Below are 25,740 nucleotides of genomic sequence, written 5' to 3'. Positions count from 1 at the left end.
TTGTAGTGCCATTTATGTACAAAGTGAATCCCCGCGCTGGCATCTCTGACTGCGTGCACCGTGACGAAACATCACCTTGCGTCTGAAGATTTTCAAATAGACTAACAATTAATATTCTCGACTGATGAAGATTTATCAATTCTGCTGAAGATGTTCGTCCTGTTATTCCTGCCTCAACTGATGCTGGTTGTCTGCAGATGCCTAGGGTGCATGTAACATTTTTAAATCAGAAGATTTAATTATTCCGAGTACACGCACAACAGCCTCCTTTATTACGGTATAACCGTATCCATATAAATGCTTATAACTGCAGTCATGTATGGAAGTGAACAAGCAAGTGGAGCTAACACAGAGATACATGCATTGCTCCATGTGACTATTTCATTAGGTGTACACGACCCTAATCACCTCTACCTGCTCCATTGCTCAACAGTGAAGAGTGAACCTACATGTACACGTACCGGTACTGTACCTCTGCTCACTAACGTACCTGCAATGGTCATGCATCTGCATGTGCAACAGGCGTGGTTTAAACTGAAGTGTTGTCACACTTACGAACCAGATGAGGCATGTACTGTGTGGACACCGCGGGTGCGTGCAATGAAGTTCAAGACAGAGAGTCTCGGTTTCGATGCAGATATGCACAAACAGCGTTAATGTGAAATCCCTGTATACTTGAAAGTCCTGGGCATCCATGAAGAAGTACAGCAGGTGGCTGTTGTAATGAATAATCAGCGGAATCCACAAAGACGGCTTTTTCAGGTGACTGACCAAACAAAGGAGAGAACACAGTTTGCTATCTAACTTTGCTTTCTTTTCAGCAAGTTGCTGTCACAGCAAATGTGAGTCAACGGACAAAGGTTCAATCATACAACTGTGCCTGTATCCTTGAAGAGAAAAAAGTGTTTTCTTACTTTCCAGTGGAAACAATTCAAGGGAACTTACCCCACTGATGCTCACCGACCAAATCCCTTTCACTGCCACTTGTGACAATCGTGAACAGTGAAAAGTACTGGCATAGTAACTTCTGTTTTTCAACAATGACTGACATTCTCTAAAATGTGTACTGACTGCTCTCAGGGATGACGATGTCTCCTTTGCAGCGAAAGCTTTTGCGGTTGCTTAAACTGTTGTTCATGTCCCAATGGATACTGGTTGCTGTCAGATGTCAACGACTTGCAAGATACGGATTCGACGACTGTCAGTCCCCTTGGCAAATATTTGAAGACAACTGCTACCTGTTTGTTACTGAGCTCAAGAGCTACCAAAGTGCCGAGCAGCACTGTCGGGGATACTCCAAGCCAGGGAGACCTTCTCACATTGCATCTATACTGAATGACGACGAGAATGCATTCATCCGCAAACACTGGATGTCCCTTCATGGTACGGATGCTGAATTCTGGACTGGGTACAATGACCTAGACAAAGAGGGCACGTATACTTGGCTGGATGGAACTCCTCCTGGCTATGATTCCTGGAGGCCTGGTTACCCTGTTGGTGATGCCCATGGAAATCAGGATTGTATCTTGAGCTTTGCAAAACTCTGGAAGGAATACTACTGCGACCACAGTGCACTTTCAGTCTGCAAGGTGCCACGAACAAAGCACTGTGACTGGTGAAAACTACACATCAAGGTGAGCTCATTTTAAATACTGGTAGAAAAAAGACCACATCCTCTAACAGAAAACACACATGTACCATACATGTACTCTTATTTTTGTCTCCCATGTGAATCATACATTGGTACCTACATGTACATGTATACGTCTTTAATTGAAAGCACCAAACCAACTACATTGAAACACATGTAACTGAATCTAGACCAATTCTGAAACTTCTACAAAAAGGCCCATGTGTGCTTAATGTAACCACAAAGATAGCCGCGAAATTCCTGTATCACGTCAAACAGGAATGTTCAACGCTCTCTCGACCTCACTCTCCCAGTTACTCTATCCAAGGTCTTCTTGGGCCATTTCTAGGCCTTGACCAGCCAGAAACCAAAGGAAAACCTTTCCAGGACATGACTGCAGTGCTGAGGACCTTCTTGGCAGGAGTGAACCGGTACCGTATGTTGTCCTCCAAACATGTGATGTGACTGAATAACAGCAGTGATGGACTATCCATGCCCTCTGGTCAGTCATGCTTTGCTGATGACTTCATTTTTCCTTGAAAAGTTAAACTTGTGAACGCATGTACCAAGGGAAGATTTCTGATGTCTTCAATGAAATGATTTCAGACTACGCAGATCTTATGTGAGAACAGACAGATTTCCAATCCGTGAACGCATATCAGAACAGCGATAGGTTTGTTGATGAAAAAGGATCACCAATTTGTGACAAGTCGGTTGCAGATATTGTGAATCTCAATCCACTGAATGCTTGAAAAAGTCACATATCTTTTTATTAGTTTTTCATGAACATTACTATCCAAGCCATTTTTCCCCAGAAGCTCCTAGTTAACGGTGGGTTAACACGGTTAATATAAATACACAACATTAAAGGGCAAAAGTGGCTCAACTTGTCCCATTCTCCCCTGCAGGTGCACTTGTCTATCTGGTTTGTCTTTAAGTTTTTAACACATTTTCAATAGCAAGCAAGTTTCATATTGATTTGTGCACCTGTACACCAGCAGCCGATTTCACAAAATGTGGCATAACTCTGAACCATGCGTAAGCCTTGTGACACAATTTATGCTGTAGCTACACAATATGCTTACGGTCGATTTCACGAAAAGTTATGTGCCACGTTTTAATAATGTTAAATTTCTTGGACGAGGACAAAACGGCTTTTACGACAGCTGTTTTTCTTGCAATATAACAGCAGTCATCAAAAAGTCATTGCATCACATCCGCCCCCCCATTTTGAAAAAAAGTTTTCTTTTTTTTTTCTCGGAACTGGACAAAACGTTTCGCAGTTTTCTCACAGCCAAACAAGTTTATTAATACCATCTGGAACAAAGTTGTTGATTTCTCGTATAATCCTTAATAAGTTCAGCAATGATGAAGCTTAACCGGACTTGATAAGCAAGTCAAATCGTTCATTTTTGCTTCGTTTGGCACAACTTACACCACCTAAAAATGACTGCTTAATTACGCCTTAATTTGTTGCATAAGTCGCAGACTTACGCAGTGCATAATTTCTGTGAAATCAGTCTTAATTTGTAGCGCAACTTACACAATAAAATGTGGCGTAAGTGGAGTTACACCATTGTGTAAAAATACAGCATACACAAATACATTTGCGTACACAAATACAGCACCATTTGTCTTGCTCACTTTAACTGCATCGAGAAGAAATTACTGCTGAAGTTAAATGTTCAATGGTTACCCAGCAAGAACAGTGGAGCTAGAGGTTAGCGACAGGTAACTAGTAGTTTTATCCATCTCTCCAGGGTGCTAGTAGAGAAGGTTCCAGTGGATAGAGAAAATTAATTAACAACCAAGGGGTGCACAGAGCTATGTTACTGCCATTAATTATTCAGTACTTCAGCAGAACAGTCTCCTTGGTAACATACAATGCTAACAGGATGCAGACATGAAGATAAATAGGCATTTCAAGCCTTACTTTAATCAGTTAATCAGACTTCAATCAATTCATATATTGAAATACTTCTAGGAGCACAAAAACAAGCAATGGAAATGCATGCATAGGGTTTATGCCTCAAAATAAATTGTTAACAGACATGTGCCTGCTGCAAATAAAGTGGTAGAGTGCCCGTCAAGTAAGGTAGGGAAGGTTAGAATTCCATGACTCTGGTCAAGTCACAATACTTGAACCACAGTGCTCTGTCCACATGACTACTGGCTGTCTGCGTCGATCACAATACCAAAAAAGTGCTCAGCCACTGTACACAGAGAAGAACTGAAGCAAGCCGTCTTAAGAACAACGTCAGAATCCAGAGGGACAGATTTCTGTGACAAAACAAAGTACTGGAGAGGCCAAATTTGGCAACACAACTTTGCTATTTTTATGCACATTGTCACAGAATTTTGTTTATGCCAAGAGCTTTAGACGGATAGCACAATGCTTCAAATGGTTTAATTGTGCGATTGAACTTTGCCTTGGAAAGAGAAATGTGTTTCTACTTTTCAGTGTGAACACCTCAAGGAAAATTTATCCCACTCTTCCACTGGTACTTTCAACTAGGATACATGAACAGCAAAGAAAATAAAAGCTTGTTTCTGAAGGGTTTCAAGTCGACAGAGACTTTTCTTGACGTATCTCAGAAATGAAGATGTCTCCTTTGCACAGTCTGCTCAATGTGCTTGTCTTGCTATTCTTGTCTCAACTGACACCAGTTGCTGGCAGATGTCGGCGAATTGAGAGATACAGGTTTCGTGACTGCGAGTCCCCCTGGCAAGCATTTAAGGACAACTGCTATTTGTCTGTCCATGAGTCAAAAAGTTATGCTTCTGCTGAGCAATACTGCATGGCTTTGTCTGCACAATCCAGGCCCGCTCATCTGGCATCCGTACTCAGTGAAGAAGAGGGCCAATTCATTGATATCTTGAATGGTGACCACGACACATGGATCGGATACAATGACCTGGCAGTTGAAGGCATCTACACCTGGTTGGATGGAAGTCGTGGTGGCTATGAAAACTGGAAACCTGGTTTTCCTGTTGGTGATGCCTATGGAGATCAGGACTGTATCCACACATTCGGGGGACCTCAATGGAAGGAATACTTTTGCTGGGATGAAATGCCATTTGTTTGTAAGATGTCAAGATATGCCTTGGTCTAACTGGAGCTGACCTCAAAGATCCTGATATGCACGGTTTCAATAGGTACGTACACGAATACATGTACATGTGTGTTCATGCACCTTTGAATTGATATACACTGTATATGCATGTATTCAATCTGAATGTAAGGGCTTTCCGTGTACTGAATGCTCAGTATTGTCCTTGTTGAAAACAAAGCAACATCCGTGTTGATACATGTACAGTACCTTTTAATGACAAACCTGGGCATGTACATGTACTTTCTTGGCTCCTTGCAAGGACTACCTGGTACATGTGCAATTTCAGTTCAGTCATGAGCAAGAGAAATGAATGGTACATGTACATGTACCTATACATGTTTATTGCCAAGAATTTAGCAGTTTCAACTTCAGCATTTGTGATCGGGAACAAATTCTAAACTACAGAACACTGCTGAAGGCAAACAGTCCATTACACATACCGGTACATGTGTTAAGTTTCACTCCTAGGCCTTCATGAGCTTTTGCCAATAACTTCTTGTGGTCATTTTGAAACAAATTTTGTGAAAGTCGGACAAACCGTTCTCAGGTGGCCCCTTTTTTTAAATGACAGGCCAAAATGTACCTGCTTTTCCCACTTCCACTGATGTGCTCAATGCAAATGAGCTGGAATGCCACCAGTGGCTTTTAACATCCAATAATAGTGACAACAAAACCATATGCTGGACTGAGATGAAATGTCAAACTTGTACTGATAATTATAATCTAAATATGCATGCCAAGCTTTAAAAAAAAATTGGGCATGGGGATAGCTGAGTTCTTGGGGAAGGGATGCATCCTTGGCATTGAGATGGTCCATAAACCTTCCAACAGGGTTAAACCATATACCCAATGCAATGTACAAAAATACCCAATACATAAACATGTAGTGTACCTACATGTACATGTTACACTCTAAAAATTTATAATAATTGAAAATTTACATTGTGCTGATTCCATAAAAAGGATCAATGGCACAGTGGAGGTACAATGGATATTTGAAAAATGAATGAATGTTACCACGCTGCAAACCGCAGTATGGGGATACATGTCCGTCTGTCCATGTTCATACATGTTGTGTGTATTTCTAATATAAAGTTATTGAAGCCACTTGAGAACACACAATTGCCAATCTTCCCCTGGACGAGAAAGCCTGAACTCAACTCATCTAAATAATTTGTGCCATTGGACAAATACACAGTACACGTATACCGGTACAAATACAGGTGAAATGCACTACCGGTACATCTGTACTGCCTCCATCCAGTTCATAAAACTTCACTTACTGGTAGATTGATGCCTTACTATGCCCAGAGTACCATGGAACTGGGAGCACACGTAAACATGGAGCTTGAGTGTTCTTCCAGTGGTTTTAATACCAGGCCACACATTAAGCCATGTTAGAGTGGCTGGTGTCAAAGAGACTGGAAAACGACAGATATACTGCACCATGAAATCACTGACTATATTAAACATTCCGCATTAATACTGACTCTGACTTTATGTTACCACTGACTGATTACATGTACATGTACCACCTTATGAGTACCACACATGTTGACCCTATTAGAACAATACTGCTCCACGGTAAGCCTTTTCATTAGATACAATGTACATTTATGATTAAGTTGTTCACTGAATATGAAAGTTTATGCAAAAACTTGTGTTTTGGGTTAGTCTACGTGTATGTAAGCACCAACCCAATAGTTAGTTTGATTACATATAAGTCACATCCTCCTCTACAATGTATTTATAAATACCTTAGACAGCTTTCCTATTGATTGAAATGCGTCAAGTGACTGTGTACTAACATTTGATAATGCCCACTGCCTAAATCATACGCTGGCACATGGATACAAGACAGTTTATTTGGGTCTGATTGGTCAGAAGTCTGTGTGAACGTGATGTGCCACGTGCACGCCAAGTTCATCGAAGGGGATTCTACGAGTATTGGACAACTTTCAAAAGGAACATACCATAAAATTGACAGGGGTGTTCCGGAAAAGATTTTAGAACAAAATCACTGGAAATCCATCATATCTTGACTTCTTTTGACTCTCTGAATAAAAAGGTATTTATGAATGGGAATAAATATGTGCTTGGCCGGTCTTAAACTAACGTTTAAGACCTTCTCAGGAGACCGAACGCTGATAAACAGTCGTGACCATTCTCCTGAGCATTCTCCCGACCTGCCAAGCACATAGTTATTCCCTTTAAAATGGAGCTTCTTACATACATGTACCTTGTACTTCCAAAGAACAAGGTACAGGTAGTCTAGGAGGAAGATGCGGTATACATACGGTGCATCTATACCACAGTTGTAGCTTTCCATTATGTAAGAATTTACACTCTCTTACAGTTTGTTACTGTGCTACAAAGCTGTGCTACAAAGATGTAAGGCTCTCCCTGGGCGTTAAGGCCAAGTTGCTTCATCACCTTCACTGAAGAAAATGATGTAATTGGCAGCACGAGAGCATCTTCATGGAACCAATTTGGGCAAATTTCAATTGAAAACCTCCTGTGGCGAGGATTCGTGTCGGAGGATTATCGACACAGAGTGTGTGTATGTAACAATGGAGAACTAGGGTACGTGTACCAGAATTATTGCTTCGTGCTGTCTTGATTTTAATAGGCTCCAAGTACATGTAGTTTCTGTGGTAACATGAAATGCGAGCATTACACAGTACGTGTGGAGGTGGGCCAATGAAACTTACCCCTCCATGAAAAGCAGTGTTATCAATGATAAAGCTGCGTGTAAATGTGTGCTAATATACGCATGTACAGGAACTGAAGTGCAGTGCTTGACTGCTTTGAAGAAGTATCTCCTCTTTGAGGGAAAACTATGTACATGTATGGAGACTAGTTTTCCTGGATGATATTTGAAAATTTCAACATCTGAGCTGCCTACAACAGTGGCCATATACATGTTGTGCAATTCCCTGCTGTACAGCTAATATATATGCACATTACTGTAGAAAAAGTACATGTATGTCTGATAACAGAGGAAGGCTGACCACGATTCCATTGGCAACAATTCAACACCACTCACGTTTGGTAGTTTAAGAGTTTTGTTGACTATGTTTCCTTGGACACGGCTGCTCTGCACCTTGCTTTATTTCACAAGATTGGTCAACACTTGCTCTGTTCAAGTCACAAGGAAAATGCCCTGTCAGCCTCCATGGCTGGCATTTCAAGACAGCTGCTATCTTGTGGTGACACAGAAGAGAAACTACTTTGGTGCTGAGGGACACTGCCAGAGTTACTCTCAGCAGGGAGGGCCAGCTCACCTGGCATCCATACGCAGTCAGGAGGAGAACAATTTTGTCGGCCAATATGTCTTGTCTGTATTTCAAGATTATGAGTTCAACATATGGATAGGATACAATGACTTGGCAGAGGAAGGCAATTATACTTGGTTGGATGGAAGTCCTGTTGGCTATGAGAATTGGCTACCAGGTTTTCCTGTTGGTGATAGATTTGGGAATCAGGACTGCATCCATTTACATTTGGAAAAAAAATGGAAAGAATTCTTTTGCGGTGGAGCCATGTACTCAGTGTGCAAGATGCCGAGCACCATGGTGCCAAAGCCAGTCACTGGGACAAAGTGCAAAGTGTAGGAGATGATGCTATTTCTGCAGGTGAGTTAACAAGAACTAAGTGTACATGTTGGTATGGTACCCTCTCTTCCGATAGGTCACAGCTGCACTTTTGACAACCACTAGTTGGCAAATGATAGACCGCCGCCTCAGTAAAAAAAAAACTAACTCACAATGGGTATGTTCAGACAAGGTGTCAAACAGTGGTTGATCCGAAAATATTAAGTTACATGTACCCCTGTGATTGAAAGCTCTAATCCACCCAAGGTGGAGTAAGTTACATCACTAACTTGGCGCATTTCAGGTTCAAATGAACACAACTCAAAAATCTTAGGAGTACCCATGCTAAATCTTTCTGGAAATGTTGGTTACATCTTAAGCTAACAATAAAACAAAACCTTCAAATTTTGAAAAATACGCATTTTTGCAAACCAAGGTCAAAGGTCATACATTTGCATAATTTTTCAGTGGTACGTGGAATAAATTTGGTTTTATTTTATGAAAGACGGTGTAAATTTTTATCTCTGTGGATGTTTTACTTTAGGAGATTTTGGCTGTCCAAACAAAGCAGGTCAAGGTAATCAGTCAAAATTTTCATAACCCGTACCTCAAAAACTAATTGTCAAATTGACATCAAATTTCCATTTCTGCGGTTTCTCAAGGAATCCAGTCAGCACACTGAATTTCATTTCAATCCGTGACAGGTCCAAAGGCGTGTTGAATTGACACAGAATGACCCAACAGTGACATTGTTCAATGGGACTACATGTATCTCCCATCATCTCAACATGGTCAATTTGTTCGGCTGCTGTGGATTGCCAGTACAGCAAAGTGCACCAAGGTCTTTCACCTGATGCACTGTGCTGAGTTTGGCAGGGCTAGGGTTAATGCACTGGTCTAAGCAAAACTTCACACATTTTTTCAGCATCCACAGAAAGCAAAGTGTTTCATTTACCAAGAAATAAAGCTGATGGTCTGCACCGTACTCAGACTGATGTGCTGAGTACTTTACCGTAAGTTGGCTGTATTGTTTGTAAACGACACTAAAAACACACCATGCTATGGGGTCGATACCCACTACAGGTCACATGATTTAGCGGGCGCAATCGCTCTGTTGTAACAGAAGAGATTCCATTGATACAGTGTACAATGTGCAAAGCTGAAAGGCCCTCAACTGAGAGTTAGGTTTAATAGAGCAATTTCTTTGGTCTCTTTTACAAGGCAAGTATGGCGCCACAAGAGAATCCACACAGAAGGAATGCTACCCGAAAAGAAATGGAGAAGTCCAGTGACAAAGATTTGTGGACAATTACTACTGAGTGTACACGTAACAATTAACAGAGAACTTGTCAAGCGAATGGACAAGCGCTGCCTTGATTTTTATTGATCTACAGTGATGTCCCTTGTAACACTAAATGAAAGCTGTACTTGGTGTGTAGAGACAAGCAGACAAACAAAAATAAAGATTCAGTGAAAAGCAGTAATAAGTGAATACATGTAATACAGTGAATCATGCATTGATATATAGTCATGCATTTACCTGCCGACACAGGTGATGCATTTCTGCTTAATAGATGCATCTCTTCTTTGAAAGAAAATGGCGGTTTTACATACATGGAGGTGTAAATCAGTTTTTCCCTTATTTGGTACCAGTATTTTAAAGGAATTCTGTTTGCCATGTCTCCTTTGGTGCTACTGTTCTGTGCCTTGGTGTATTTTGCAAGATTCGTCAATGCCTTCCCAGTTCAAAGTTGCGAAGTCACAAGGAGAGCCCACTGTCAGCCTCCATGGCTGGCATTTCAAGACAGCTGCTATCTTGCAGTGACAAAGAAGAAAAACGAGACCAGCGCGGAGCGACACTATCAGAGTTACTCTCAGCAAGGAAGGCCAGCTCACCTGGCATCCATACTCTATCAGGGGGAGAATAATTTTGTTGGTCAATACTGTATCTTTTGTCTGCAATTCCTGGTGTCTATATCAGCACAGGGATAGGGTACAATGATTCTGCTATGGAAGGCACTTTTGCCTGGTTAGATGGAAGTCCTGTTGACATATATATAAAAACTGGAGGCCCAGTTTTCATAAAATCATAAAATGCAACAACAGGGAAAATGGACTCATTACCAGTCCTTGTCGAAACGATGTAACTTGCACAGTGTGGTCGCTGTCGCGAGAGAACGCCCACGTACATGTAAGTACATTAACATTTTAGTTGGTGAAAGGAAACCAGTGAATTTTCAATGAACAATAGAGGGCGTAGGTCGGGGCCTGCATAATATGTGTTTAGCAGGAAATGCATTTTAATTTTATAGCTTTGGGATTTAAAACTCGTAAATATGACTTCCAAAAGGACATTTACAGGTAAGAGATGAAGGGATTTTAATGACAAATGAATCTGATCGGGCGGCAATAATGTGCCCACAAAACCCCTTTGATTGCTCGGGAATCTGAAATGCTCCAAAACCGCAGTCATGGATCAGCGAGCATTATCACTGCGCCAAGTACAACAGCACCTGTATTGAATGGGTTCATTGATTGACGAGTTACTTCCAAAATGCTTGTGCTAAATAGAGAGACAACAATAAATTTTCATTTGACCGGACCAGAAAAAGCACTCGTCTTAACTGAAATCTCACATCACCAAAGGTCGTATTAAGGATTATTTTCCTCAAAGAAATGCAGCATTCTAGCCAGGATGAAATTAAAGGACAGGGGCATCTGCCCAACTTGCCGGATGCGGGGGAGGGGGGGGTAACTGGATATTATTTGACACCTGAGGGCGCTGTTTAACATTGATTACATTAAATATAACAGCTTTGTTTTAAGTTCCCATTACCCCATTCAGTCATTGTAGAAAGCAATTATCAGTTTGAGACAGGTTTCTATCCTTTTCTCTCCTTTTGGGGAGAAGGCGGCTTCGCTTTGTGTTTTTGTTGTGCATTTGCTAAGGAAAGGGGCAAATGTCTAATAACCAACGGGATATCTGATCCACATTTCATTACTGCACAATAGTATTTTACAGGTGTTTGTTCTTGTTTGAGAAGCTCCATGGTACGAAATTGTGCATCAATGAAAAATAAACAAGCTTAACAGGCCTTCACGGAACACCTCAGTTTTCATTTCGAATTCAACATGTGTGATTATTTTACGTATACAAAAATAGGCATGTCTACTTAAATATCAACTTAATGCACCTCTACCCCTACCGTTGTTTGTACTTTCTTGCTGGGTTCTAAAACTTTTGTCGAAAAGAATACAAGTTACCATCATTCCGAACTTATTCTTGTTATCGATATCGCAAGGTTAGATGTTTGTGCCAAAAGTAAAAACATAACGAACATGCACTACCAAAAAATAAATGAAAACGATTAACAATACCGAAAATATAAAGAAAAATGCTCTGTTCCACACTTGTGAAGATACCCGGCATGGACACGAAAACACGACAAGACTGCGTGGATGGGATGTGGTACAGAATCATACATGTACATGTACCACCGCCACAGTCTTACCAAAAATCGTCCTCATAACCCAAAGCATATCAAAATAACCATCTATATAAATGCATCGAGAAGAAACTACAGAGAAAGGAAGACCAAGTTTTGTTATGAGTTAGTTGTCGCTTACTTTGACAGTTTTCAAGGTAACACCATTTGAAAGGTTCGGGTAACTACCATGCTGCCAGCCATGTCATTGCGGCTGTGCACAATCTGGAGCTGTACTCTGGCTCCTAACCTGTCTTCTCTTGCTATTAATTTGTCAGAGGTGCGGCGGGAACCAGTATTGTGCATGCCGCACGTACGTGATGTCTCCACAGAGCTAGCTGTACTGTGGAAACTTGTACGTGTGTACGACATGTGTACTGTGTCACGTTGTGGAAGTTTCGTTCAATTTCGATGCATATTGTCGATATTCTGGTAACTTTTTGACAGTATTTTTGAAGAATTCTTTTTTCAAATCTCTGATTGCAATGTCTCTTAAACTTAATATTAGCATTCTCCAGGAAAATAGAAGCGTATCGATTGCGTATCGGGGATTTTCAGGGTGTCTGGGTTTTAGCTCAGCGTATCGGCCCGATATGCTTTTGAACGCCTGGCTAGAACACTGTAGGAATGCACACACTTTGGTCAGGACTGGTGAAATATGCTCATCTTAACCGAAACCTTGTCTTATCCAAGCTCATACTACTGAGAGTTGACTGTATAAAGGTTTTGTGAGTTCACACACATAAAAATTCAGCTCACAAGAACGCATCTATTGGACATACATGTAATGTCAAATACATACCATCATAACTTATTGACTCTATGCACACCATGCACCCCATCAAACAAATTTAAAACGGCACAGTCCAGAATTTCATTTTCACTTTAAAAATTGGCATGCTGTACGGGCCATTACAGTTTTAATACGCAACCTGCTCTCGCAAATATCATTTCTCAAGAAGCTACTTAAATTGCTAATAAAAAGCTAACGACAGCCCCTCTTTCTAGAATAATAAATACACATAATAGGGGCTCAAACACTCAAATTGAAATTACACGGATGCCCACTCTTCCAAAATGAATGCAGTTCACTGGACTTAAATGGCTACCAATTTCCAAAGTTGCCGGAAGCCAGGAAGCCAGTCTGCCAAGCACACTGATTAATCAAAAGTAGTCAACAATAACAAACATCAATAAGTGCTGCTTAAATTTTAAAAAATGACTGACTCCATCAGGCCAACAGGTATCAGACTTGACTTTGAAGCAGACAGAGAAGGTGCTTAGATCTTGATGGTAATTGCCACACTGACATGTCCAGCACAGTGTCTACAATAGGTCTTCAAGCCATTTGTAAGAAAAGCAAGAAGTCTTACAACATCCTACAATACCTGGATTCCCAATCAAGTTCCAGACTGCAGGGACTTTGCCCACCGTCAACACTCCACTGTAATCGTGTTTAAATACTTTAAGACGAGAAGAGCTGATAACATCAGGTGACAAATTAACTTGAAAGGACTGTTTGGACTGTTCAAACAACAATGTCCCTTTGGTTTCTTCAACTCTGCACCTTGCTGTATTTCACAAGATTGGTCAACACTTGCTCCAATCAAGTCACAAGGAAAATGCCCTGTCAGCCTCCATGGCTGGCATTTCAAGACAGCTGCTATCTTGCAGTGACAAAGAAGAGAAACTACTTTGGTGCTGAGCGACACTGCCAGAGTTACTCTCAGCAGGGAGGGCCAGCTCACTTGGCATCCATACTCAGTCAGGAGGAGAACAATTTTGTCGGCCAATATGTCTTGTCTGTATTTCAAGATGTAACGTTCAACATATGGATAGGATACAATGACTTGGCAGAGGAAGGCAATTATACCTGGTTGGATGGAAGTCCCGTTGGCTATGAGAATTGGCGACCTGGTTTTCCTGTTGGTGATAGATTTGGGAATCAGGACTGCATCCATTTGCATTTGGAAAAAAAATGGAAAGAATTCTTTTGCGGTGGAGCCATGTACTCAGTGTGCAAGATGCCGGGCATCATGACATCAAAGCCAGCCAGTGGGTTCAATGCAGCACGTACATGTAGGAGGTTTTGCCAGTAGCACAGGTAAGAAGATACATGTACACGTACATATGCAAAACAGACCTACATATACATGTACATGTACGATGAATGCAATGCAGTCCTTTGAAACACCTTTCACTGTCATTTACCTGAAATATTTCAAAATTATTGTAAACTGGGTGGCTCTGCCCTTCCTGCTCAGAATCATTCCATTCATCAAGCATTACACACCATTTACTGTTTACAAATTGCGGTGTGATGCATTATACAGTACATATACAGTGTACCTGCAATTGCTGTTATTTTCTGAAGTCTCCTGGTTATGACGGTTAAGAGAGTGTTTGTTGATTTCGCTGTTTACTAAAAGTATGAAATTCTCCACTGAAAGGCTAGCCTACTGTACATGCACACATACAGAGTTACATAATTTGGTCGCCGCTAAATTCATGCAGTTGCACAGTTGTGGCTCTTCACACAAAGAACGTTACAAGTATTGTACTACAGACATGCATCCAGGGACACATGTGCGCCCTCCGCGCAAATACACAAAATTTTGGGCAATGCTGATCAAACGCTGTTCTGTCCTTTATCAGATGAAGAAATTGTTTATTACTGGTGACAGAAAGAAACAAACTACATGTGTACGTGTCAATGAAGCCCTACAAAAAAAGTTGTAAGAAACACAGAAATGTAGGTTTCAGCATCTTGAAACCTGTACATGTACACAAGAGGGTCAGCGTGAGAAATTCTGTGTTGGGGTTTTACACCGGCCTGACAAATTAAAATGGCAACTTGTAGCCTACCGGTACATAAGATTTATTAGTTGCATGGAACAAATGATGTTTCACATTTGTGCCATGAAAATGATTTCATTCTGCAAAAGTGAGTGGATTGGAACATTCAGTCTGTCACAAATTGTGTTCACCCCTGCATTCCTAAATATTCCTTATTTGTATTTTATGACATTTGCTATTCAATTGATTGAAGACAACTTGGCCAAATCAATTGCTTCCTTTCAGAAGGCAAATGAAAACAAGAGAGACTGTCTTCCAACAAATACTTTCAAATCTCTCAAAAAGAGATACAGCTAAGAAAATTATGGGTTAGGCACACTGACGGCCACTGAGACTGCATGCCGTCCACTTTAACCCTAACCCTGTATGTATATAATACTAGTAGAAACTACTTCTTAGTAGTCAAATGTAACATACAGCACGGTTGCTTGTATGAGGACACCACATTACTGTCCTCTGAAGCCGTAAAATACAATAGATAATACAATGTACCATTCAGTGTTGTGGCACTAAGAATGCATGACTTTGCTGTTCTCTGTCCGAGTAACAATGGAGGACGCCCTCGTCAGAAGTACTGGTAGTAATATGTAGGGCTAGGTCCTACGTAGTACATGTATTTTGTAGTACTGAGTCCTGTAATGATATGCCCGGGGGTCGACAAAAGTATCAGTAGTTGCATATGATGATCTTGACCGTGATTATCAGTTGTTGCTTTTTCTTCAATGTTAGACTTACAGTAACGGTGTGTGAATTAGCCATGGAGATAGTGATGCAAGGTGGCAAAGAGCCCTCATTCGCTCTGCACACATAGGAACAATTTTTATGTACGTAAATGGTGACATACAGAAGTACATGTACATGTACATGCACAAGTACCCAGTGCCCGGTACGTGTTGTATTGCTGTACCTTCAAATTACATCACCAATTTTTCTCAGTGACCTGCTCTGCATAAAAGTGTATTAAGTTGCGCAATACCAAAACACGTAACGGTCTGTTCTATTTGGAGGGCAAAATTTGTTCAAAAATTTGATTTTGTGTTTTTTCCTTTAATAGCTTCTTTAATATTGACATTTTTAGAATTTGTGACTACAAACATGGATTCTGATGAATAAAGATGAGAAATTGATCATTCTGTAAGAAATCCTATGTACATGTAGCATTGTGTTTCCAAGCGCCACACTTTTGAGCTTTTTCTCGAAACGTGCTGTTATTGAATCCGAAAATTTTGATATGTCTATATCTCTGGAACGCAGTGTACTACAGGGGTCATTCATATCAAATTGTAGCTTTTGATGTACAGAATCCAGCCACATCAAAAGCTCATAAACCTGAATCTGGCAACTTAGTACCCATTTTTTTAGAGGCAGTCACATATATGACTGTTACTTTTGGAACAAAAAGTATGAGGGGAAAAACAGTGTCAAACGTGAGTACATGTGTATCTTTTGCAAATCTGATCAAAGAACTTTCCTTTCAAGAGGAACCTTTTTTGACCCCAATATACTGGTAACTGAAATGGGACCATGTTTTCCTTTCAAAAGAAGATGAGAACTACATGTGTTTAAACCCAAATGTTAATTCTACCACTGTTTACTTCCACTGCAGTTCTGGTGCGGAAGAGAACTGGAGATTTTTCCCTCCGAGAAAAAGACCTGAGATGACGCTTCACCGCAGACAACGAAAGCATCCATGGAGTCAAAGTCAACACAAGACTTCAGAACACAGGCAGGCTTCATGAATTTCTCCAGATTGTGTATAGCTTTACTGTTTGGTACACACGATCAACAGTGTCAAACAGTTGCACTTTTATTACATGTACTTTGCATTTCTTCACACTTTACATGTCCGTGTTTAGTCATCAGAAAAATGTGGCTGTTGTGCCATAGCTGAGTATTTTAAATGATTTAAGGTGATTCCTTGTGGAAATGCAGATATCAAGCTTGAAAAGGTAAGGCTATGTTACTGTGGGGGATAAAGCTTCAAAAGAAGCCAATGCACAACTCATAATAATTGTCTCCTTTTTTTTCAATTCTTAATATTTCACGGCAGTGTATTCACGTATTACGGAGGGAAAAGGGTCTGTTTTGTATGTCAGTGAAAAGAAAAAAAATGGAAGATCCTTATTGTAATGCGTTTTTGAAACTGCGATTGGAAAAAAATTGTTTCTGTGCAATAAGCTATTTGCGACTTAAATTTGAATAAAATCTGGTACACTATGTTATCTCATAACAATTCAAATTCCTCAGACGAAAGACACTGTTGCTATACCTTGTGATTCGGGGAAAGGTTTTGCATAGCGACCACCATCCCTGGAATGGACCAGTCCTTTGTGCCTTTCTTATCCATTGAGAACAGTGTATTGGTGCAAGGTGTCTTTTATGTAACTAAGCAAAAGCTTGCCCCGAATCACGAGGTATAGTAACAGTGCTTTTGGTCTGGAGAATTCAAATTGGTATGTTCATGTGAATTTAAAGCACTCAGTGTACCAGATTTTATTCAAATTTAACTTGCAAATGGCTTATTTAAGCATTTTAACTTAATACGAACATGTACTTATTGTAGTTTTACACATGTAAATAAACATGCAAATGATAGTTCTATGTCACGTGTACACAGGTAGTACAAAATAAAAGAAATTTTCAAAAACATTTGCAACTTTGCAACTGACTGCCAAAAAAAATGGAGTAAAAGTCATGATAGAGGCAGGACGCTGATCACACTTAAGTTGGTTTCACAATGTGCAATGTACCATACACGTAGCAATGTGTGTGAATTTTAAGCAATAGTAAAACTAGAAGAGAACTGCTGTGATACAACCAAATTGAAAGGAACTCTACAAAAATTGTGACTGTGTTGATGACTCCTGTAGCATTCTATTACGTGGTGGTACTTATGCATGAAGTTTCTCAACGTTTCAATTATACTGTAAATTTGGTGAGAAAAATTATTAAACCATTTTTTGAAAATAAATGTAATGTATGTGCCTACAACGTATAAATTGTCATTTGAAAAAAAGGTGAAAACGTAGTTAGCTTTCAGTGCACTGTTTTAACTTTACTGAGAAATGATATGCCGTGTTTTTTTCTTTTCTTTTTGGTTGCATGTGTTTGCAGACTTACATGTAGGTTTCATAAATGAAACCTACATTTAAAAAAATTTTTTTTAATGGAATGCACAAACTACATATATTCATGAAGAAAAGACGAGGTGTATAACTCTTTTAAACTGGGGACAAAAGGGGTGAAGGGTGAAGGTGTAAGGGTGCTGGCCACAGCACTGAAGACATACATGCAACCTATGAACTGATCACACAACCACCTGAGTGGTTATAAACCATTGCCAACAGGGTTGCAGATAAGCACAAAATTTGCTTAAGTGGGAAAAAACTTTGCTTAATAAACAAAGGTTACCAGCTCAAACTCTATCTGATTGTCACGCTAATCAAAAAAAGAGCTAAATTCAATCCCAAAACAATATAAATCCAATATAGAGTAAGGTTTTCTCACGCTTAAGCAAATTTTGTGCTTAAGCAGCTTTATGAAATTGGCCCCTGCTTAAGTACATGGTACATGTGCTACATATTTACACAAACTATTGATGTATGAAACTGGTTTGAAGTTATGGAACCAAATATATGTACACTGTACATGTACCTACCGTACCAGCACTCCTAACCACCTTCACAACGTACTCAGTAACTTTTCGAGCAAAGCACTGCAGGGGCTAATTTCATAGAGCTGCTTAAGCACAAAATTTGCTTAAGCACGAGAAAACCTACTTGATAAATCAGGTAACCAGCCAAAACTCGCACGAGAAAACCTTGCTTGATAAGTCAGGTAACCAGCCAAAACTCAATATGATGTACATTGTTTTGGGATCGTCTTTTGGTTAGCATGACAATCGCATAGAGTCTGAGCTGGTAACCTTTGTTTTTAAGCAAGGTTTTTTCACGCTTAAGCAAATTGTGTGCTTAAGCAGCTCAATGAAGTTGGCCCTGGTAGAAGAACGATACTATACAGTTTTTGATGGGAAATACAAAACGCCATTCAAAATTGAACCCAATTTGAAACAGTTATTAAAATCAATTTGAAATAGTTACTTGAACATGTGTACATCCATAACAATGAGACTGAAATGCTGACCTCCATGAAAATGTAACGCAACACTTCAGTCTGAAAAAAAGGGGTGGTTAAAATATGATCAAAGACACTTTTTTAGAAGTTTTGAAAAATGACATCTGGAGTTGCATTTTGGTCCATTTTATAAAGAACATATCATATGCAACTGAAACTACATTTTGAATGCCATTGCAAAGCTTGGGGATTCCCCAGGGTGAGAAATGACACAGTTAATGCTGTTGTACAGGCCATGTTGAGATAGGCCTTGCACTACAAAATACTGCACACGTGATATACTGTGCATGCCCGTGTAATGTTAATCTGTATTTGTAATTTGACAGCATGGACAAGTGCCTTGTATTATTTCAAAAGCCAAAGAAAATTTTGTCTACAGGCATGCACACAGATTGTGATTCACATGCACTTCGTTCAAATTTGTGTTTAAATCTACAGGTGTGTATGTACATGTGTAATTTGATGTACACATATGTAACTGTACATGTACATGTTGAAGTCATTTAAAACTTACAAAAGATTTAAATTAATCTGAAATGATTTCTGAGATACATGTACATTGTACACATGTACATATTGCAAAAGAACATTTTCTTGGTGTACATAATGTAAGTGTGAGTTACTGTACAGGAACATATATGTATGCACAGAGTGATTGTAAAGTTAATGAGTAACTGTGAAGTTCTGTTTAGCATACCGTTCGATTTCAATTTATAGTACAATTTATGAATTGGCTCGTATAGAAGTTGGTGAAGGCATACAATTTCATCTAGAATGTACTTTGACTGTTTGTAATTGACTGTTCTACATTATTATAAAAACTGAAGTAATGAGTAACTAAAATATCCCATAGAGTGTTCTTGGGAAAAGCAGAATAGTTTGGAATAGCAAATGGCTTTAGGTGGTGGAAAATCTCCTGCACACTGTTATTTCATAGTGAAGATTTTAAATTTTTCCTTCATTTTATAACACAGCTTGAAAGTACTTTGCACAATTAACCCTACCCAACAGGATCCTGTCAAGTATTCTTGCTGTTGTATGTTAGGCTCAGCATGCTTCACACACTCTAGCTGTTTACATAATTTGAGAGGGTTTCAGCTGGTTTTTCTCAGCCAGCAGTGAGACTGACCAATGATAGAAATAGCTGAAAACAGCTGAAAAAAGGCATAAAGAAGCTGAACTGTGAAAATCTCCTATACTTTTGTACACAGCTGGTGAGGAAAAAAAGCTGAAATCCAAAACAAAAAAAGCTTAAATTAGCTGAAAAGCTGAGAAATCTCACCCCGGAAAGCATTCATGCATAGTGTGCATTTGCTGCCGGTTTGAAACGGAGTCAATTAAGTGAGACAATTGGAAATAAAACACCCTTTCACCACCCAGTTTGACTGTACCAATTTGTATGTCTTTTGTGCTATGAACTTTTGGAGTCCTTTGGTTGTTTAGGGCAAAATTAACGGATCCTATAGTTTTAGTAATTGTTCACATTGTTTTTCATCTGGCAAACAAACCTCTTCAGGCTCATTTATCCTAATTAACACATACAGCATGTGAAAACAAATGTTGATGACCCTTCAGTGTACAAATCCAACACTGTGCAACATTTGTTCAGAGGTCCATGCCAAAAACACACATTTTGTCAAGTTGCATCACCACCGGACTTCATTGATAAAAGCAGGATAAATGTAATGCACTACTGTGCACACCCCTAACACACATGGAGCAGAACTGCTAAATGTTTCAAAAACAGAATCTAGACACGGCCACTTTCCTGGTACCCCGGATACCCTGGTACATGTACAGTGTATACTGTGAGAGTTCCCACTTTCTGCAAAGACTCACACCTCTCTGTAAAATTTTTCACAAATATAAAAGGCCAAGTACATGTACACATATTTGTATACTGTTCACACTCCACTTTTAGGTGCTACTTGGTACAGTTTGGCTATTTTTGTGAAAAAAACCTGAAAATCTGCAGATTTATTTTTGGTCCTCACCATGAAGAGGGTAGATGATTAAATGTCCCCTTTAAAAAAAATGTAGAGGTAAATGGATTTCTGTCCCCCCCAATTACCACGAGAATTTGCAACCTTGGCTGTCATGTTCTACAAACCATCATTTTCCTCGGTATACCATATACATTCCAATATTTGTTAAAAGATCAACAACAAACAGTGCAATGCTACATGTAACCAGCATTCGCAGTGATTCTGGAACCAGACTATTCACCTCTTTAACCCTTACTTCACATACCTGGAGCTTGGGCCTGATACCGTCTGAGACCCCACCTCCTCCTCCATCTTGGTGCTTTGTTGACGCCAGATACTGAAAGAACTCTTCAATCTCATGTCTACGAAAGCTGCAAAGAGAGTGATTATAAAAACTCAAACATGACTGACAGAAGAAGAATGTAAACGGTTTTCATGATCAAAAGTGCCCCCCCCAGAAGAATTTCAGACCAATTTTCATGAAATCTAACATATGCAAGGTAAAAGATCAACTTAAGCAGTGACAACCGGCAAAACCATCCAAGTTTATATCAGCACAATAGCTGCAGACACTACAACCTTTGACCTCTAGAAGTCCCATTGTTTTTAACACTGTCAAGTAGGGGTGGGCACGATAGATTCTGCCTCTCCAACTGCATCCATGCCCCCTCAGTGTTTTTTATATTCAAATAATGTGTTACTGGCCTCATGCTTTTAAAAAGGGATGGTAGCCATCTTGAAAATAAAAAAAAATAGAAAGGCCCGCTTTCTTTTTTTTTTTGGAAAATGTCAAAGCTAAACAGGTGTTTTTTGTTACTTGGCTTTATACAGACTTTTTCTTTTTTAAAACCCTAACCCCCTAGGCCTTTTTACTAGGAACCATAATGAATCCTCCAAAATCCTCCGATTTTCAACATGAAAAAATTGCATTCAGCCCAAATCCTCCAAAATCCTCCAAAATTTCTTTAAAATGTCATTTAGAGGTGTGCCCAACAGCCCAAATCCTTCAAAATCCTCCAGCAATTCCTGTCATTATGTTGAGGCGGTGCGAATGGCATTCTTGAGCAGTGCAATTGATTCAAAAGAAATACCGGGCTGAATTTGTGCTTAAAGCACAGACAAGATAAGACCTAACCCAAGACCTTCACGTATGGCATCCTTCGAAATTTGCCATGCAATTTTTCCATACACCCCGAATCCTCCAAATTCCTCCACTTTGCAGAAATGGATTTTGGAGAATGTGGGAGGATTAGGGTTAATCAAATGGAACTCACCAAATAGCCTCATTGTCAAAGAGGAGTACCTGTGCCACTGGGGCATCAGGAATGGCTGCTCCTGTCTTCGATGTACTAGGAAACAACAAACCAAAGTAATGAAAAGAATTTCCCAAGCCGAGGCCTCACTTGGATTTCACTGCAGCAAATGCTACACCGTTTTACATCTATTACCACTGTTGAATAGTTACCCATAACATGGTTGATCTCTTTTTCTTTGGAAATGTACAAAATTCTTAAGTAACCCCTAGTGGATAGTTATTGCACAATGAACTTGTTTCGGACTTGATATTATCTTACCTGAAAATACTACATGTAACTTTGGAATCCATACCTGGACATCACTTGACACCCTGGGCATAAATCCTATGAGATTGGTCTCATAGGAGATAGCATGATCGCTTTCTTTGAGAGTCTGGGAAAATGTTCGGAATGATATTTACTACAATGCCTGGACACCGCCCACGGCCACCCAAAGGCTGCACGTACACACTCGACCTCTATAAAATGACAGAGCCTCCGTGTGTGTACAAACTTAATGGGAAACACTCAAGCATGGGGCCAATCACAGATGTCATCCCATACTGCGTGGAGAATTTACCCAAATATGTTATTGTTTAAACATTCTCCATGTTTAGAAAAGTCATCCGGCATGAAGCGGGTAACAGAAAATCTAACCCAGACAAAAACATGTTGTAACCAAATTGTCTATCTTAATCACTTGATCTATTATGCATGCATCACCAGGCTTTCCCCTGTCTGTTCAGCTGTGAGGTGGCCCACATCACTGATTTTAGTTTTTCTGTTGAATTTTACCACCTCACATTTGAAATAGTGGAAGGAAAAGGCAAAATAACCTAGATATTTTGAAATAGATCTATTTCAAATAGTTCAGAATGGTAAAGTGGGAAACAAAATACAAGATAAGGGGAAATTTGGAGTAAATGTACAGACTGTTTTTAAATAGAAGCTATTTTGGGCCTTTTTTGGTTTTAGGCACTAGAATTTTGGCAAAATTTGTTTGACCACCTCAAACATACATGTACCAGAACGCCAGGAAAAACCCTGCACATCACCATGGGAACACTTTGTTTGTGCATTTTACTAAAAATCCTGAAATTAAGCAATACAAAAATTGTAAATGATTAACAATCCCCGACTATCACTCACCCAGGATGGATAAGGAGTCGCATCTGTCTCTTCAGCTCCTGATGTGCAACAATGTTAGTCAAGGAAAAACTCTCCAATGGGACCCTACTGGGCTGTGTGATAAACTGAGGGTAAAAGTATAAAGTCTGGGGGGGGGGTGATTATAAGATAAACAAAGAAATTGACTGAAGCAGGATTTGAACCGGCGACCTCTGAAACACCGTACCAGTGCTCTACCAACTGAGCTATTCAGCCCCACGTTGATGGCTCTTCCCATTTGTCAATATCCCTGTTCGGGATAGCAAGGTTGCAGGTTCAAATTCCGCTCCAGTCAATTTTTTTGCTCATCTTTATAATCATTTGTAAGCACCTAGTCCATTTCCCTGTACAGTTTATTTTTTTTCTGAAGATGCAATTTTGCCAGTTTGAATAAACCACTGCAAAAGGGACTCTCAAAGTTGCACAACATACATGTAACTTTACATTATATTTGGAAAGCAGATTAAGTTGTAATCTGTCCGCATGTGCTTTGCAATACCGTGGCTGTCCAGATGCCCTCTTTGTTTGTGGATAGTGAGGAAAAATTTCATGATGAAAAGGTGGGAATTTATGAGGTGAAAACCAATTTGTGATTCTCATTCTCATTTCTGAAGATGTTAGGATTCAAAGTTTGTGACAATCCTGCAGTTTGGATTTCAGGCATTTAAGACATGCCTTGAAGTAGGGCTGTGGTGGCGACAGATTATAAAAGAGAGCCACTACAGCCCTACATGTCCATGTGGGGCTAAGTGTTGCCTAGACCCATGAGTGTGGCCTGGATACTCGCCTTGCGGGGTTCATTGCCATTAACACCCTGTTCCTATAATAAGGAAACTAAGTCCATTTTCTCAAACTAAGTAACATTTTGACCTTAAGGAACCATTACTCAATCCTGATAGGCCTAGTTTAGGTAAACTTAGACAATATTTAAGCGAGAAAACTTCAAATTCTAACCCGAGTTTTGCAAAAGACAACCACTCAGTTGAATCACGCCATTTTGTTTTTCGTCTGGTTACCCGACTCAGGAACCAGACTACATTCGCTTACTTGTCGTTCCCAGCTCTTCAGGGTGGTCATGTACGCTGCCGTTTTACCCCAAAAGTTCCCTCAAAAACCAAAAGCCCTGTTTTCTTTTCTTTCTAACATGAAAGAGGACATCAACAAGAAGAATTTATTTCGAAAAAGTAGAATTTGTTCCCTTATTATAGGAACAGGGTGCCAAAGGTAATGAATCCCCGCCTTGCTGTATCCTTGCCCTACCCACAGAACTGCGGGGTCCGATATCTGCCCCGCTCGTTCATGGGAGCAGGGCAGACGTCAGACCCCACAGACTAGCATGACTGGGCCCTGGCCTGAGCATGCTAGGGTATCCTTGGCCATACCCCCAGAAAATAGTACCAGAACTGTGGGGTATCCTAGGCGTAAGCAGGTCAACTCGGACCCAGGACAACTCGTACCTGGGTCAATTCATACCCCCAAACTCCAGCTCAAATCAACTCGTACCCAGGTCATCTTGTACCCGCGTCAACTGTCATGGAACAGCCGTCGAGACGATGAGGGGTCAAGTGATGTAATGTTCAATGATCTTATTTTAAAGATGGCAACTGTGAGAGTGAGTCCGTGAGATTGAATGGGCAAAAAGACTGGAAAATACCACAACAACGTGAGTGAAATCATTCAATAAATGGCGCTAAGAATCATCTTAGGATCATCTAAGGATCATCTCTGTGTGCAAAAGAAATTGCGCCCACAATGATAAGTGGGTGCGTCGAAAAATTTCTGTACGCCGACACGAAATGGCGTATACGGATGTGTGGCTAAGGATGGATCAGGAGTGAGAATCCGTGCCACACTAGTGGGACTACGTTGGGGCATGCCTAGGGGCCTAGGCCTCCGTCAAGTTCAACAATCATCAACGCGTGAATTGTCCAAACATACGCATACCAAACCTGGACTTTAGAAGTTTTCTAGTTCTGAAAGGATATTTTCTTGCTTTAGTACATCTATTTCCTCTTTCATTTGCTTAAAAACGTCACCATGGTCGTCAATTTCAGCACTGTCACTTTCGGTCTGTGGTTCTGAGGGTGCTGCATCCGAAAAATCCTCGAAAAGAGACGCGTTCCCAAAAATATCACTTTCGCTTGTCCCCGCCATGTTGTTGAATCTAGTTACTGACGACTATTTGTTGCACCAGAGATCTGCAAGGGGCTGAGTGGGCCTCATCATGCACGAGGGGCTGTGTAAAACAGCCGTTGGATCACACTTGACTAGATTTGGAACTATTGAGGTCGCTGTAAGTCTTTATCATAAATAAACTGCCATAGCCAATAGTGACAAATACGTGAACTTCAGAAAATCAGGAAAAATCCTCATGAGTTTCTCAGACATTGGAGACGTGCATCAAATTACAGTCCATTTTATGATTTTGCATTTTCTTTTCAAATTTCCATTCATTAACTGATGACCTTTGAAGATATGTTTT

At 40.1% G+C, this 25,740-nt stretch overlaps 1 protein-coding gene and 1 long non-coding RNA gene across 2 annotated transcripts in view; one reads left to right on the top strand and one right to left on the bottom strand.

Annotated features, from left to right (window-relative positions):
• Positions 1–25,442, bottom strand: part of zcchc8 (zinc finger CCHC-type containing 8) — a 45,525-nt gene extending 20,083 nt beyond the window's left edge. Inside the window, exons 1-4 of the mRNA XM_022240647.2 lie at positions 25,244–25,442; positions 23,241–23,283; positions 22,071–22,145; positions 21,062–21,167 (exon numbers count right to left, since the gene is read on the bottom strand). Coding sequence (XP_022096339.2) covers positions 21,062–21,167; positions 22,071–22,145; positions 23,241–23,283; positions 25,244–25,412 — 393 coding nt within the window. The 5' untranslated portion in view covers positions 25,413–25,442. The remainder of the gene's footprint in view (positions 1–21,061; positions 21,168–22,070; positions 22,146–23,240; positions 23,284–25,243) is intronic.
• Positions 2,919–20,201, top strand: LOC147798072 (uncharacterized). The gene is made up of 2 exons (XR_015426458.1): positions 2,919–4,786; positions 16,284–20,201. It is a non-coding gene; the product is annotated as an uncharacterized LOC147798072 (long non-coding RNA).
• Positions 25,443–25,740: the final 298 nt, after the last annotated feature.

Source organism: Acanthaster planci, linkage group LG09 (genome assembly GCF_054643075.1).
Source record: "Acanthaster planci isolate LZ-2023a linkage group LG09, COTS_SCS, whole genome shotgun sequence".
Classification (NCBI taxonomy): Eukaryota; Metazoa; Echinodermata; class Asteroidea; order Valvatida; family Acanthasteridae; genus Acanthaster; species Acanthaster planci.
The sequence above is the reverse complement of the archived record's forward strand: the minus strand, read 5'-3'. Positions and strand labels throughout refer to the sequence as shown.